At 38.0% G+C, this 17,076-nt stretch overlaps 2 protein-coding genes across 6 annotated transcripts in view; one reads left to right on the top strand and one right to left on the bottom strand.

Annotated features, from left to right (window-relative positions):
* Positions 1–11,119, bottom strand: part of LOC150110212 (dual specificity protein phosphatase 3-like) — a 60,759-nt gene extending 49,640 nt beyond the window's left edge. Inside the window, exon 1 of one of the 2 annotated variants that reach the window (XM_090398418.1) lies at positions 10,945–11,119. In XM_090398418.1, coding sequence (XP_090254544.1) covers positions 10,945–11,006 — 62 coding nt within the window. In that variant the 5' untranslated portion in view covers positions 11,007–11,119. Of the gene's footprint in view, positions 1–10,899 lie in introns of both variants that reach the window. The other variant, XM_090398433.1, reaches the window with a different exon arrangement.
* The window catches only part of PIG-U (phosphatidylinositol glycan anchor biosynthesis class U), a 276,485-nt gene continuing 270,466 nt past the window's right edge, over positions 11,058–17,076 (top strand). For 3 of the 4 annotated variants that reach the window (XR_016548865.1, XR_016548864.1, XM_090398373.1), the window contains exon 1: positions 11,058–11,286. Coding sequence is in view for 1 of the 4 variants with exons in the window: in XM_090398373.1 (XP_090254499.1) it covers positions 11,142–11,286 (145 nt within the window). In the remaining 3 variants the exon portion in view is untranslated. The remainder of the gene's footprint in view (positions 11,287–17,076) is intronic. The other variant, XM_090398389.1, reaches the window with a different exon arrangement.

Raw genomic sequence — 17,076 nt, 5'->3', positions numbered from 1 at the left:
AAGTCTTCTTTAACATGGAAAAAAGGTCATTAGTAATCTGTCTGAGCCATGTACACTCAGGTAGACTTGGACATATTAAACGAAGCTTTTAACTTTTTACAAAGAATTCTTTCTTCTTCTTCTGCAGCTTCTCACACATAAGTGGAGTCACTGTTAATGATGAGTCTCCTCCAAATCCTCCTGTCTTGGGCTGTCACTACATCCAAGTTCTTCATCCTCAAGTCCTCTTCTACCAGCTACCTCCATCTCTTCTTTGGACGCCCACACTTCCTCCTTCCCACATATTCATCCTCCCTCCTCATCACATGACCAAACCATCTCAACCCTGCCTCCTATATCTTCGCTGCTAAGTTCGTAACTTTCACTGTTCCCCTCACATGATCATTTCTCAGGTGATCCTTCCTGGTCACACTGCACATCCACCTAAGCATTCTCATCTCTACTACTTCTATCCTGCTGATGTTAATTATCCTCAGGACCACAGTTTCTATAGCATATGTCATAGCTGGCCTTACTACTGTCCAACAGTTTTAGCCTTTCAGACTGATTGGCACCCTCTTATCGCATAACACTCCAGCCATCTCCCTCCAGTTCCTCCAACCTGCTTGTATCCTGCATCCTACTTCCTTCTCAGCTCCTCCATCTTCTTCCACTGTTGAACCTAAGTATCTAAAGTCTCTCACCTTCCCGATGACATTTCCTTCCAGCTCCAGATCTATCTCCTTTCCGCCGCCCACTGTGCAACACATATACTCTGTCTTACTTCTGCTCAGTTTCATACCTCTATCTTCCAGTACTTTTCTCCATCTTTCCAGTTTAGTTCCCACTTCTTCTCTTGAATCTGCACACAGCAAGATGGCATCTGCATACATCGTCCAAGACACATCTTCTCTCACCTCCTCTGTTACCACCTCCATCACAATATTAAACAGAAACGGACTTAATGCTGACCCTTGATGCAAGCCAACTGTTACTTGAAAACGTTCTGTCTGTCCCAGACAGGTCCGAACACTTGTCTTCACATCTCTGTACATCTCTCGCACCAACCTGACATATTTCTCCAGAACCTTCTTCTCCCTCAGACACTTCCAGACTTCTTGCCTTGGCACTGTATCATATGCTTTCTCCAGATCAATAAATGCCAGATGTAGCTCCCATTGTTTCTCTCGAAGCTTTTCCATCATCTGCCGTATCCCAAAGATAGCATCTGTTGTTGATCTACCAGGCATGAAGCCAAATTGTTCCTTTGCAATCTCCACCTCCTTCCTCAATCTTCCATCAAGAACCCTTTCTAGGATTTTCATTGTGTGGGACATCAACTTTATTCCTCTGTAATTTTTACAGTCTTGTGCATCCCCTTTACCCTTGTAGATGGGGACAAGAGTACTCTCCCTCCACCCTCCATTCCTCGGTATATTTTCCTGTCGGCAAACTTTCATGAACAGGTCCCACAGCTGGTCAATTCCCTCTTCCCCCAGTGCCTTCCATGCCGCAACTGGAATTCTGTCGGGGCCCACCGATTTTCCATTCCTCATCCTCTTCATGGCCTCTGTCACTTCCACTCTACTGATGTTCTGCACCATCCCCTCAGAGGGCTGCCCATCTTCTCTGTGAGTCCTTGCATTTTCCTCATTCAAAAGTCCCTCAAAGTATATTCTCCATCTGTTTCTTATGTCCATATCCCTCCATAATACTCTTCCTTCAGCGTCTTTGATCTGCATCACATGTACGATGTCCTTTGCTGCTTTATTTCTACATTTTGCTAGTTGGTAAATTTTCTCTGTCCTTCCTTTGTTTCTAATTGATCATACAGATCTTGATATGCCATGGCCTTCGCCTGTGCCAAAACTTTCTTGGCTTCTTGCTTTCTCTCTCTGTCCTCTTCCACTCTTGACTTATCCCACTTGCTTTGCCTTCCTCTTAGCTGTCACTGCCACTTGTACATTATTCCACCACCAACCCTCCTTCTGCTCTGTAATCTTTCCAGATGTCTCACCAAGCACCTCAATTGCACAGCTCAGGATTACTTTTGAATTATGTTTCCACCAATCTTTCCAGTCCAATTGAAATCCTCTCTAACACCTTCTCCCTAAAACGATTCCTCACACTCTCTTCTTTTAAGAAAAACCACTTAATTGTCTTCATCCCATGGCTTCCAGAGGTTCTTATCTTCGATCTTATTTTAAAATCTGTGCACAGCAGTCAGTGTTGCTGTGCCACTTGATCTGTTGGAATTACTTTACAATTTGTCACAACCTTAAGATGTTTTCTTCTAGTCAAAATGTAGTCAATTTGTGAACTGTTGTTACCACTCCTAAATGTTATCAAATGTTATTCCCTCTTGTAGAAAAACGAGTTCACAATTGCCAGATCAAACGCTACTGCAAAGTCCACAATCCTCTCTCCTTCTTGGTTCATCATTCTCACATCCATGGCCACCATGCACCCTTTCACAGTCTCTATTCTGTCTTCCTATTCTCTGTTCAAGTCTCCTCCGACAATTACCATCTCGTTTTCTTCCAGTCCCCTCATTTCTTCATCTAATCTAACACGTTCCAGAACTCATCTTTCTCCTCTGCTGTACAGCAAACTTGCGGGGCATATACACATAATACGACCACCCGCTCTTCTCCGAGACCCAATTTCATTCGCATGATCCTGTCGTTCTTTCTAACCACTTCCAGTACTTCGCCATTCATTCTGCCACACACCACAATTCCTGCACCATTTCTTCCCTCATTATTCGCTCCAGAGTGGAACAATTTATATCCATCTCCCAGTTCCTTTGCCTCTCCCCCCTTTCCACCTTGTCTCCTGCACACATAAAATGTCCAACTTCCTCTTCCTCATCATGTCTGCCACCTCTCTTCCCCTTCCAGTCATGCCTCCAACATTCAGTGTTCCCACTCGCAACATCCTCTCCACCTGCTAGGCTCGCTTCTTTAACTGCACCAGTCCTTGATGCAGTAGCCCTAGTCCACTTCTCGCAGCTGTAGGGCGATGTGGCTGCGCATCTCTTAAGGGGTATGCCCTAGCCCTTATATCATTTTCTTTTTCGACTCATATCATAGCTAGAGCTGGCAGTGAAGTTTTACAACCGGATGCCCTTCCTGACATCAACCCTTGCCATTTATCCGGGCTTGGGACTGGCACCTATTGAGGCTAGCTTGCCTCCTTCAGTGGCTGCATAAGACGAAATGACTTAGCAAGATAGGAAAGATTCATCCCTAGCCTTTGAATACTCTAATAGCATCAGGGGGGAAGGAGCAAGGAGAGGAGAAAGAAGGGGAGGGATCAGTCTACAGAGTAATATAATATAACAGATGTATATTACATGAAGTAAGGCATAGTCCAGCATCTAGTATCTCGGGTTTGCCATGCCAAACCTTGAGGTAACAGAGAATTAATTTATAAAAACACATTTAATTTAAAATTTTATTTATACGTAGAAAATGAATTGCTTAACTTGATTTATTTAAAATTTATTACTATTTATTGTTACCATGTGTAACAACACTGCTATAACCTTTGATCTGGTGCAATATGACCTTTGCTGTCCTTGCACCAATAAATCAACGAACCACATATTCCACATGTCCCCATCTTTAGGGATTTTACACATATTATGCTGATAAGAAAAATTATATATATGACACATACTTGATGAAAAGGACCTTCCCGGAGACTAACCTGCATGTGTAATGATGGGCCAAATAATGAATTGGGAGCAAATGGCTCCTTTCTCCACTTCTCCCTCTTAAAATGTAATTCTTTTTGGTATTATATTTTCATTCATCATTTTATTTTGTTTAAATTTATATTCAAATCCAATTTGACTGGATACTTGAATTCCTTTAATTTTATTTCTAGAGCTGCATTTTCTGCAGAGAACTACATTAGCAGCAAAACAGATGAGTAAGAATGCATCTGTTAATTTTTTCCATTCAGCAGATATAAAGTTTTGGGGATATTATATCTGTATCTCATTCCTTCATTAACTGGAAACTTTTCATTTCCTTATGCAATTCCTCATGTGTTTCTCTTTAAGGGGACATATCAGAAATTTGATGATGACAATATCACAAAACTGGCAAAATGTTCAGGAGGCTACTGAAAGTAAAGATATTTTAGATATTATTTTTTTTTTAATGATCCCATACACGAGTGGTTTAAGAACCTACAATCACATCAGTGTCACGTGTAGATAAAGCCTCAGAAGTTTACCGACATTCCTCCCCCCCTTTTCTTTTTGAAGAGATGGAGATTGTAGTTTGGAGATACTTCCTGCAAAGGACATTCCAGAGGATGGAGGTAGACAGAATAAAAGAAAAAGAGAAGCATGTTCAGTGTGTTTGCAGTTACACAATAAAGGGGTACTGAGCAGCTGTTGCTTTTGTATTGATAAGTGTAACAGAAAATGGAGGAATGATGGCTGCCAGTTCAGTTGACCATTGAAGCACCTGCAGACACAGAGCTGAAACACTATGTCTATGAGATAGAATGAAGTGAATCTGTAAGAGAAGGATCGTCTATGATCCAAATTGCTCTCCTTTGTATAGCATCAAGAATTTTTAGAGAAGTTTTCAGGCGCACCACCCAAAACATGTGAACAAGCGCCTCCATAGTGCAATTGGAAGAACGATGGTACATTGCATCCTTTGATTAGAAAAGGCCTAAGTTCAATTCTCATCAACAAGAGGAATCTTTATATAGACTTTTTCAATTGAAGGTGAGTTAGCTGATCTCATATGGAGGTAGCAGAGTTTTTTCTACAAGAAACTAGGGTTTTTCATCCGCATACAGACAAATCGACCCTTCAGAACACATGCAATTTACAGAAAAAAATACTAGCTATAGTGGTGGTGGCCAGTAAATGGCGTTGATGTAGATGATTGATAGTAGAGGTTTGGTGTAGTGGTGGAGACTGAGAGTTGTACAGTAGGTGTCCTCCTGCGATGAGTCTTCAGACTCTTTGGGGACATCATGAATAATAATAATAGTATTTTAAGGATGGGCAGATTTGGGATTTGTATAAAGTTAAGAGTTGGATGGGTGTAAAATGCATCCTGAATGAAGGGGAATGCCTGCCAGGAGAAAATAAAGGTAAGTGCAAGTTATGGCAGATCTAACTGGTGATTTTGCATTACGGAGGGCAATGGTAAATTATTTCACATTTGAGGTTCATAGACACTGCATGGTCACTTCCATACCTCACCGGATTTTGGGAGTGAAGTCTCCTGCTAGAACAAGTAAGTGGAGGGCTGTAGATTCCCCTCAAACATGCATCCTCTTGGCTAGAGAGTGAACACACTAACCACTCGGTCAATCAGGCCAGCTGGGTAATGGTATGCAAGCTGAAATCTTTTTTGTGGGAGAAAAGGCAGGAATGTATTTTGGTAGCATTGAACATGACCTGATTGTCCTGGCTCCATTAAAGGATAATATGGAGATCACTGTTTAAGGCACTGGTTGTAGATGCTTTAGACATTTTGGATGTCTATGCAATGAATGGTTTGCATGAGTAGGATGAATCGAGAGTAATATTGTCTGCAAAGCTGCGGATAGAATTAGTACTGATTGAAAGTAGGTCGTTTATGTACAGGAAAAAGTAGGTGACAGGATAGAACCCCGAGATACTTCTGCATTGGCGGTGAGGCTCAAACAGAGGGAGACATTTATCATGACATGCAGTGAACAACCAGAGAGAAAACTTGCAACTCAATTGCAGAGGGTGGCAGATAAAACAAAGGATAGCAATTTGTTTAGTAGGCCTCAATGCCAGACACAGTCAAAAGCTCTTCAAATGTCAGGATCAGCAAAAGTTTCTCCAAATCTTTCCATAGCACGTATCCAGTGGTGGGTGATATAAGCTAAGAGGTTAGCTTTGAATCTGGATTGGGAGAATTCATACTAATAATCACTGATTAATTAGTGAGCCTTTACATAGTGAAAAAGCTGCTCATTGATGACTTTCTCCATTCTTTTGGGGAGGGTAAGGGCGATTGGTCAGTAGTTTGATGAAAGACTTATTTCCCTTTTTTGGAATGGACTAGATATGTGATTGCTTCCATGCATTGTGATATGATAATTACCATATGTGTATTGTAAAGATGATAGAGGACAGGTGTTATCTTTGGAACACAATGTTGCCATCAGGACCAGAAGACTTTTTTGGTGTCTAAGTTATTTAGTACTTTTCTGATGTCTTTATGTCAAAAACTATAAGAAGCATATGGTACTCAGCTTCCAGTATGGTAGGAGGTGATTTCCCTTGATCATCTATGCAGGAGTTCAAGAAAAAGGATGATGCTAGGAGGTCAGCTTTATCCCTGGATGAAGTAATAGTATTGCCAACAGGACGAGAGAGTTGAAAGTACAAGTGAGCCCAGTGCCGGTTCAAGGGTATGTGGTGCCCTAGGCCAGTTTTATCAGTGCATTGTAAAACAGGACAGGGGCATTATAAAATTAAAAGCAGTTTATAGAGTTATTGCCAAAAAGTGCATATAGAGCACTTTGAGGGGCACTGCTTGTATCACCAATGCTTCAACTAATACTATTAGTTTTTTTTTTTTTTTTTTACAATGTTGGCACCCAAAAGCCATTGTGCCCGTAGGCTGGTGCCTCTTGTGCCTAAGCCTAGAGCCAATCCTGGGTGAGCCAAAGTTCAAAGTTACATCCAATGACCAAGAGACCAGGAGGCATGGCTTCTATGCCTTTTGTACAGGAGGCAAGTTTTCTGCTATTAGCCTTTATGAAATCAGATTTAGATCTACAGATGACGGTTTTTCATTTGCTGCATGCTTTGGTACAGGCAGAGTATGAAGCTGGGGGTTCTCGATGAGAGCACCTGTGGTAAGCCATCAGGGTTATATGAGCTGAAGCAAGGAAAGGAGGAAAAGAAATTCTGAAGATCATCCCATTTGGCACCTTTCTAGTGCCAGAGGATGTGAAGTCAGCAGTATTTTGAGGAAAGGTATGAACTCTATGGTGTATCTAGAATAAAGAGGATTATCAGGAATTCATGTAGATAGAAGTACAATTTGCATTAGGTCACTGCTTGTAGCAAAGATTTCCATCTCTCATCCAGCTTGGTTGGTGGCAATGTTTCTCTAAGCTGTGCACATGCACACCAGTCAAAAAGGGGATGCACACAAAATTTGTGCTTCCAGAATTTGTAATTTACAGTCAATAATTTTTTGATATATTATAAAATCAAATTATGTGATAAATCATATTAGTGACATATTTTATTTAGTAATTTCTACAGCTTTTCTATTCCAATATTACTTTAATCTATTCCAACTTAATGCATTCAAATCTAATTAGTTACTTTTAGCCTGCACTTGCAGGCACACTCTAAACAAATAAGCAAAGGCATATTTGTTTAGAGTGTGTACTGCTAGACAGTATAATCATTTGAACTTGTGCAAACAATGATGGCTTTTTCTTTTGTAGCTATGCAGATTTTACGATAATTAATGTAGTGCTCACAATTTTACTGGCTACAGCTAGATGAAAAAGGGCAACATTAATATGAAAAATATTACATTAGAGAACACACTGAGTCTAAGGCTGGAAACTGCTGCACAAAATATTTTTCATGTGCAAATGTGCCAACAAAAATTAGAGAGAACATTGGTTGGTACTGATAGAAAAGGGAATTATGGATATTGAGGGAGGGGGGTCTAGTAAGATTACCTTACTATTTGGATGGCTGGATTGCAACTAGTTGAGTTTCATGAAAAGGAATGTGAAGAGGTGCGAGTGGTTGTCAGAGTTTGGAGAAGAGTAAATGCAGCAGATGAATATTAGTAAATGAGGCAAGGAAACCTTGAGCTAGAGAAGGTAGAAAGTAGGTGATTTCAGATTTGTTACTCTCTGGTATGCAATGTCTGATCTCACAAAGATGCGGTAGAACCTTGTGGCAAAAGAAATGGTGAAATGGGTAATTTGGACATTAGAGGTGAGCAGTAGTGGATAAGAAAGTGAGTTTTTAATGAGTTGATTCTGGCATGGTTTGTATGTCAGGATTTTGGATAGAATGGGGTATGAAGACCTTCATGTCCAAAGTAATTAATTTGAAAGATTAGTAAATGAGATAAAAAGTGACAGATTGGTGGTGTGAAATATTCAAGAGAAATGCAATGAAAAATACTTATCAATACTTGAAAACAAAAAGGACACCAGACACCAAAAATGTGGACAAGCAGCCAGAGTAGTGATATTCAACCAGAAATGTTCAAATATGAAAGTTTGACACTGGCCACACTGTATAAATTCAGTAGGCCTAGTCAGGTCAAAAATATCAAATGCCTGGAGAAGAACTTATAGCCTCCATCTATAAAATTATTATTATTCAGGCCTCTATGAAATCAAAAGACTCATCGTGGGAGGTCCTTCCTAGAAAACACAAAGTCTACCATACCACTCATTCAACTCACTGACCGTTCTTGTTCTCACCACTCTCTCAGGCAATGCATGCCCCAATTCAAGCACCCTCCATGCAAAGAAACCACTCCTCACAGCTTCCTTTTGCAACTTCCAGGGATGGTCCATTGTCATCACTCCTTCCTGCTGTTCCACCAAGTGAAAGAACTCCCCAGTGTCAACCCTGTAACTATCTCTCAACAGTTTAAAAGTCTCAAATATATCACCTCTCCTTCTATCTAGCAAACTCTGCAGTCCACATTCCCTCAGCCGATCCTCATAACTAACATTGTACAATCTTCAAACCATCTTTGTTATCCACCTCTGTGCCCTTTATGCAGTTAATTTATCCCTTTAGAATGGGGACCAAATTTGAGAACAATGGTCTAAGTGTAGTCTGACCAGAGTCTTATACAATGGAACAATAACTCTTATCTCTTCAGGTCAGCATCCTTCTCAATATTGCAGCAATGCTCTGGGTTACCTTCGCCACCTTTGCGATATGCTCCCTGAATTTCAGTTTTCTATTGATCATAACCCCCCAGATCTCTTCTCTCCCCTACTTCCTCCAGTAGCTCCTCCAATTGAGTATGCAGCCTCCCATCAATGTATCTCAAACTTCAAGACTTTACTTTTGCTGCATTAAACCAACAACCCAATTCATTTGCCCATCTGTCCAGTTTATTCAAATCCTCTTGCAGGGCTGCCATATCTGCATTATTACTAACAACCTTTCCCAGCTTCACATCATCTACAAAAAACTGAATATCCCCTTTGCAATCGATTCACAATGTTACTGATATAAAGGTTACAATACAGGTCCCAGTACTGAGCCCTGTGGAATCCCACTTGTAACCTTTTGCCTCATTGATATTGCTCCACCATACACAACTCTCTGATACCGATCAGACAGCCAATCCTGAATTCAGTTGACTAACCTACCATCTAAACCCATGTGCTGCAACCTAAGTATCAGCTTATCATGTGCACCCTGTCAAATGCCTTTGCAAAATTCAAAAAATGGCAGTATATGCCTTCCCCCTCATCAACTGCTCTTGTCATTTGATTATAAAAGGCAATCATATTACTAAAGCAAGAGCACCCCTTAACAAATCCATGTTGATTCTCACAGATAACATTATCCGCATCGTGGGTCCCACACTAATTCCTCCAAGATTTTAATAACTACTGATGATACACAAACTGGCCTATAATTAGGTACTTTCAGTCTGCTACAGCCCTTATGCAATGGCACTATCTTGCCTTCCTTCTATTCCTTGAGTACCTTTCCTATAGCCAGATTTTCATTGAAAAGCCAGGTCAAGGGAGCTGTGAGTTCTTTAGCACATTCTCTCAAAACCGGTGGTGAAATACCATCCAGTCCCACAGCTTTTGTGGGACTGGATGGTATTTGGAACACACACTCCTCTAAACCTCTGGTTAGAGGTGTAAAGTGGATGACAAACAGGAACTGCAGGTGAAAAGAAATTATGGAAGAGATATAAGGAGAGGGATGGAGATCAGATGCATGAAAAATAAAAGACTCAGGCCAGGAGAGTGGAGTGACTAGTTTGGCGAGGAAGGCAAAACTGGAATATGAGAAGAAATTGTCATTAAGATCCAAAGAAAATCATATTCAAATTTTTAGCTATGTGGCCAGTAGGAAGAGAAATGATTGTGGAAGAATAACATTGTGGGATAAAAATAGGAATAGAGTGACTGATGCAGAGGATATAGTGGAATTGTTTAACACTTTATTGGAGTATTTCATCCTGGAGAAATAGGTTTTAATACTAGAGGGATAAGGCAGATTCAAGGTTTAGAGGTGCAAGAGGAGAGTGTGTTCCAAATACTGAGTACTCTGGACAAATTATAGTGTATAAACAGCTATTCACTCAAAAAACATTGGAATATACATAAAATCTGGTACAAATGCAATAAAGAATTAACTTTATCACTATATGGAGATTAATCAGTTCAACTCAGAATTATTGATAGGCTGGCAGAATAACTGGATAAATAATTGGGGAGTAAGGGAGAAATAATTGTATAATTTTCTTCTTCAAATTGCTAATATTCATTTAATGTTCTACAAAGGATACAATCACCGAGCAAAAACGCACTTTGCAGGATATTGTTTAAAAAAACACATGGGCTACGTCAGAATTTGTTATATCCAGAAAGCAACGCAGAAATACTGAGGTTCATATTACATTCCAAAAAAAAAAAAAAAACTGCAGACCAATCAAATTTTGAATCGCTATCAGTATAAGCAATTTCGAGGTTTCGATTTCTTACAGAAATGACCACAAAATAGCAACACTAGAGCTAACAACTCTTTCTTTTTATAACAAATAAATAAATAACTGACGTTCTCATACGATTTTTCATAACAGAATATTCTACAACTGTGTTTCCGCTAAATTATTTGAAACGACGCATTTAAAACTTAATTTTACGACAGTAACTTACTTCGACGTAGTTTAACAAACAAAAGGCTCGTAAAGAAACAATTACCGAAAGAATTTTGCTCTACTCCTCCGACAGATATTTACGAACTTTTGGTACCAGGACCCCATTCATCCCCTAAAATTTCAAGGTAGTTTCCTGCGACCTCTTCTATCGAATGCTAACAATATACTCTCGTTTCAATGCTTTTCAATATTGGCAGCGGACAACATGATTTCTGACTTAACAGAATAGCACACTGAAGCATGGCAGTAGTACAACAAAAAGGAGTAATCATAAGTTTATTTATAACTGGTTTCCTTGTTCGTTATGTTCTTATTTCTTCAACATTATCCAACCGATTAGAAAATCGTGTCGAAATTTCAACTCCTTTGAACTCGTGGAAAAGGGGTAAAGTTTTTTAATGTTAAATGTGTGTACAGCAATCCCGTTTTCGTATCATTTTGTTTCAGATTGTGCAGTAGTAGTTTTTAATGATATGATCACTTACGTGTTTTTTGCAGGCATGTAAATTTCCGAAAGCCTATATCGCTCCCAATGTTAATTTCATTATGACAAGATTATTGTGACAATTTTACTTCGTTTTTGTTGATGTGACATAGAGATGAGCATTACTTGGAGAGAGAGCTAATCATATCTCTTTAACTTCAGTATGTTATTGTTCTCACTGCTTTAATAAGTATTGGCAAGATTTTTCTTTAAAATGTTAGATAAGTCATGTAAAAAAAAGTGTTGTGTTAATGAAAGGTGTATGCTGCCTGAAAAGGGATGAGGTTTCCAGCATCATGAAACTGTAAAACTTTGTTATTATCAGACCTACATGGGAGGTCCAACCATCACACATGCACACAGTTCATTGTGCCTTAAATATATTCTCCCGTTCTGCGTTCACACACTCTCAGGCAGTGCATACCAATCATGCACCCACCCACTGTCCATTAAAAAAAAAAAAAAAAATGCTCCTCACCTACTTTCTCATATCCTCTTTATACAACTTTAAGAGATGACCTCTTGTTTTCTCCCATTCAGTGTAAAACTTTATCTACATTAATCTAGTATTATCTTATTGATCGGATGCTTCAATTCTGTTTACTGTACTGACCAAATACTTCTTCTATTTATGGATTCTAAAATATTTTCTTCTTGTCAAGCTTAGAAATTTAGTGCTTACCATTTTATTTACTGAAAGAAATGTATTTAATACAGAAAATGTTCTACCCTAAAATGAATACTTTATTATTATGAAAAAAAAAAAATATTTCACTGAATACTTCAAACAAAAGTAATTAATTTACCTCATTTTGTTTAAAGAAAAAAAAAAGCAAATACATATATTTTATTATTATTATCTGACCTCCTTGTCCACTACCACTCCCAGATCTCTCATCTGTTTGTTTCCTTTAATGTTTCCTCACTAAGTGTATACTTTGCATCCCATCATTTATTACCAAATTTCAAAACCTTACACTTTGCAATATTGAACTGACAGTTCCACTTACCTGCCCATTCATGTAATCTTTTCAAGTCCTCCTGTAAGGCTGTAACATCCGCTTGACTCAGCATTGCTCTCCATAATTTTGCGTCATCTGCAAACAGCTGCATATCACTAGTTACACCCATCACAATGTAATTAATATACAAATTGAACAAAACTGCCCCCCCTCCCGTGATACTCCACTAGTGACCTTCCTCTTTCAGGATATTGCATCCCCGTGTACAATTTTCTGGTACATATCTGACAGCCAGTCATCATTGATCTAATCCAGAAGTCTGTTATCCAATCCCATCCATTTCAGTTTATTTAACAGCTTGTTGTGTGGTAATTTATCAAAAGGCTTTTGCAAAATCCAATTACACCCCTGTATATGTATCTCCCCTGTCCAAGTTATATGTCACCTTGTTATAGTACATAAGTAAGTTAGTAAAACATGATCTCTCTTTAACAAACCCATGCTGCAGGAAATACTGCTGTTATCAGCCCATTTCTGTATCCTACCTACTTCTCACCAATCTCTCTCTCTCTCTCTCTCTCTAGTACCTTCACAATAACTCCAGATATACAGATTTTCCTATAATTTGTAACCACAGCCTTATTACCACCTTTATACAGTGGGAAAACAGTTTTACCTTCTTTCCGCTCCCTTGGAACCTTTGCTGTTCTAAGCCTTATTAAACAGCCATGTCAATGCTACTGCCAATTCCTTGAACATTCCCTTAAGTTACTTAGTGATATGTCATCAAATCCTGTTCCCTTATTGGCATCAAAGTTATGTATTTCCTCAAATACCTTCTGCTCACTCACAATTAAGCCATCCTCTCTTATGTCCTCTACATTTAAGTTCCTCATGATTCCTCCCTCATCAGAATGAATCACCCTTATAAATTGATCACTGAATACTTCAACAATGCCTTCTACAGCAATTATCTTTCTACCATTTTCACCCATTAACATTGTCTTATCATAATTGTTCTTTCTTCTGTGTGCTATATGGCCGGCGAAGGTTGGTCGATTGGTAGAGCCTCTGCTACTAATGGCTCAGTTAAGTAAGTTTGAGCGCGGCTAGTAGTTGGAAGGGGACCAATCGTTCGATGCTGTCGGCACACTCTCCCTCGATGAGTCTTTGGACTCCCTGGAGGTGTCAAAATAATAATAATAATAATAATAATAATATATCTAAACATTTTATTTTTTAATTTTTATAAATTTTTTATTTACTTTTTTTATAATAATTGCACACAACAGTGGAATTAGTTCATATGCTCATTACTCATAGTGAAAGAAAGCACTATACAATTAAGCTTATTTTTACTAACTTCCTACCAACAGTTTTTCTCCAAATTAATATGTTATTTGTTAGGACTCCAGTATTGGTCAAGTATATGAGACACTATCAGCGTGTTTAAGGCTTGGGAAACTCATGATAAAAGTTTAATGGAGTGATATTGCACTTTTTTTTTTAAACTGTTTATTCATCATCATCACAAACCATGGGCTCACTGCCCGTTGATGTCTGATGCCTGTTTCACTATTTTCTTCCACCTTTCTTTGTCCAGTGCACAGTGTCACAGTTTTTGTACACCCATTCCACACCACTCTTTTATATCGTCTATCCATTCTCTGTATGGTCTACCTCTTCTTCTGTTTAAACCATCCAAAATACCAAATCATAAATGTCTTTATCTTCCGGTCCTCACTCATTCTACAGATGTGTCCAAATAATTGCAGCTTCCGTTTTATAATCTTCTGCATTAGATTCTGTTTTGGTTGTATCTTCTGATAGAGCTCTTCATTGGTGATTTTCTGTACCCATCCCATTCTTAGAATCTTCCTGTAACAAGTTCTTTCAAATGCCAAAATTGTTTTTCTTGATTCTTTATTTATTACCCACGTTTCAGATCCGTACAGTAGACCGCTGAAGAAGACCACCCAAGAAACACAAAATCATTATGATAGCAATATAAAAAAGAAAAAATAAACCAATAAAAACATTCAGGAAAAATAGACACTACCAAACAAAAAACACTAAAACAATCATATTAATACACACACACTACTAGAGAAAATATGTGTAAATGCACAAAAATATACAAAATATAGTCACATATTAATTTAGCACACTACCATATTCACACTCGTAAAAAAAAAAAAAAATGATAAATGCAATACAATAACATATAACTAAAGCAAATGCACTAAAAAAAGACATGCTACCAGAAAAGAACTAGGTAAAAAAAATCGCGTTCACAGAAAACATTAACACACCACCATTCCAAACATCAAAAACAAGCTCAGTAAACATAATGAAACCAAAAACATTACTTTCAGTGATATCTCACTTGACTATTGCATAGATCACATGATTTCATTAAACTCTGAGTGATCAGGCAGCACTAGCTTTTGTATACTCATACTCAATATTATTACATCTAACATTTACATTTCTAAGGCAGTTCTAACTGCATCAATCCACAGATTTTTGTTTTCCTTGGATTTTTTTTTTTTTCCTGGAATCAAACACATACTTAACAGACCATACTAGTTTAGATGAGTTCTTACACATTCTTCATTGATAACTGTTTATTCCCTTAATTTTTAATCAGAACTCTCATATCTGTGGTCTCTACTCTGATCAATTTCTAACCCAACTCTCAACTCCATAATTGAAAATTGGTTTTAATGTTTTCTTGTGTACTCTGCTAATTAACTCATCATCATCCATTTCCTGATATATATATCCTCCAGGGGTGATAAAGCCACTATGATTAAGTTTACATTATTACAGATATGACAGCACTACATGATTAAGTTTACATTATTATTAATCTCCTATCAACAGTTTTTCTCCACTAACGTGGAGAAAAACTGTTGATAGGAGATAACTGTAGCACTCCAATATTGTTGTATCTAACATTTTGTTCTTCTAAGGCACTTCTGACTGAATCAATCCACCTAGATTTTGGTCTTCTTCTGGGTCTTTTTCCTGCCATCTTGGCATTGAGCACCTGCTTTGCTGCCATCTGTTCATTCCCCCCCCCCCCAGTTTTCTCACAACTGTCATATCTGTGGTCTCTAGTCTTTGATTAAGTGCTTTATTTCTAACCCAGCTCTCTGATCCATAACTTAAAACTGGTTTGAACAATGTCTTGTATACTGCTAGTTTTGTGTTTTGACTAATTTCTCTTATTCCATACATTTATTCAACTGGCCTCACACCATACCAGCCTTGTTTATTCTGTTGTCTATTTCCACATTTAATTTGTTGGTGCCTGATTGGCCGAGTGGTTAGCACATCTGCTCTCCAGCCAAAAAGCTGTGGGCTTGAATCCTGCTATAGGCATGGATGTTTGTGATTGTCTATGAAAATACTGGTGGTGATGAGCAGTAGATATCGTTGGTGTAGATGATGCAGTTTGTTGTAGTTGGTGGATTGAGTGGTGGAGACAGAGTTGTAGAGTTAGGTGCCTTCTCTCAATGAGTCTTTGGACTCCTGGAAGGTATTATATAATAATAATAATAATAATTTGCTTGCTTTACTAAAAACTGTATCTTATTTAGGTACAGTTTATAGTGAAATCTTTTACTTATTCGATAAGTTTTCTGTTGAAAATTCACTTAAAGTTTTCTATTCTGCTGCCTAATTTCATGTTTTGGTCTCTATATTGCTGATTTTCATGCCAGATTTATTATAATTAGTTTGAGAACCATAGAAACTTTTACTGGCTGTGTTTAGAAGTACATCATTTACATAAAGAAAGAGCTATTTGATATCTCAAATTCTAATATCCAGTTTAATGCCATTCATAATACGATCTATATAGATGATGAATAAAAGTGGAAAAAGTGCAAATCCTTGTTTTTCTCCTGATCTTACATCAAACCATCATCTTGTATTTCCTTCAATTTTAACTGCTAACTTACAACTTAAACATAGATTATGTATCGTTTTGTATAATGCTCCCTTTACCCCATATAATTGTGTTTTAAAAAAAGCATTTCTCTGGGCCCTTTGTTGTATTCCTTTTCCAGATCTACAAAACTTAAGTAATCTGATCTTGACGAACTCTATTTAGTCTGAATACAGCTTGTTCTTCTCCAAGTTTCTCTTCCACAATTTTCTGAACTTCTTTTCAAGTATGCTTACATAAATCTTACCTGGAACACTTAATTGAGAAATTCCTCTTTTTTTGATAATTTTTCTTATATAAATTTATTCAGCTTCTTCTCTACTGTACCAGCTTTTATTATTCTATTACCTATTTCAACATGTAATTTGCTATCTTCATTGCATGGTAGTTGTATTTTGAACAGCTTTTCCCTTGGCACCTATTCATGTCTTTCCCAGATCTTTAAAACTTAAATACTAACCTTGTTACCATAATTTCTTGCTTATTTGTCTTACCAAATCTGGGTTACCATTTATAGTACACTTATTTTCATAACCTGCAGGCTAAATTTCTCAATCCTGTGGTTGTATACACACACACACACACACACACACACTGAGAGTTCTTGATGTTGTAAATACCTCCAGTTCTACATTGACCCCTTATTTATATATACATTGCTTGAAAATAAGTCAAATAAGTTCATAAACATCTGAAGCCATTCAGATGTTTATGTCCACAAACCATGCAGTTACAGCAGCCTTATGACACGGTGCATTGTCTTGCTGAAACAGT

The sequence above is a fragment of the Typopeltis vanoorti genome, chromosome 1 (assembly GCF_054136105.1).
Source record: "Typopeltis vanoorti isolate ZY-2024b chromosome 1, IOZ_Tvanoo_1.0, whole genome shotgun sequence".
NCBI classification, from domain to species: Eukaryota; Metazoa; Arthropoda; class Arachnida; order Uropygi; family Thelyphonidae; genus Typopeltis; species Typopeltis vanoorti.
Note: the sequence above shows the minus strand (reverse complement) of the source record. Positions and strands in the feature narration are given on the sequence as shown.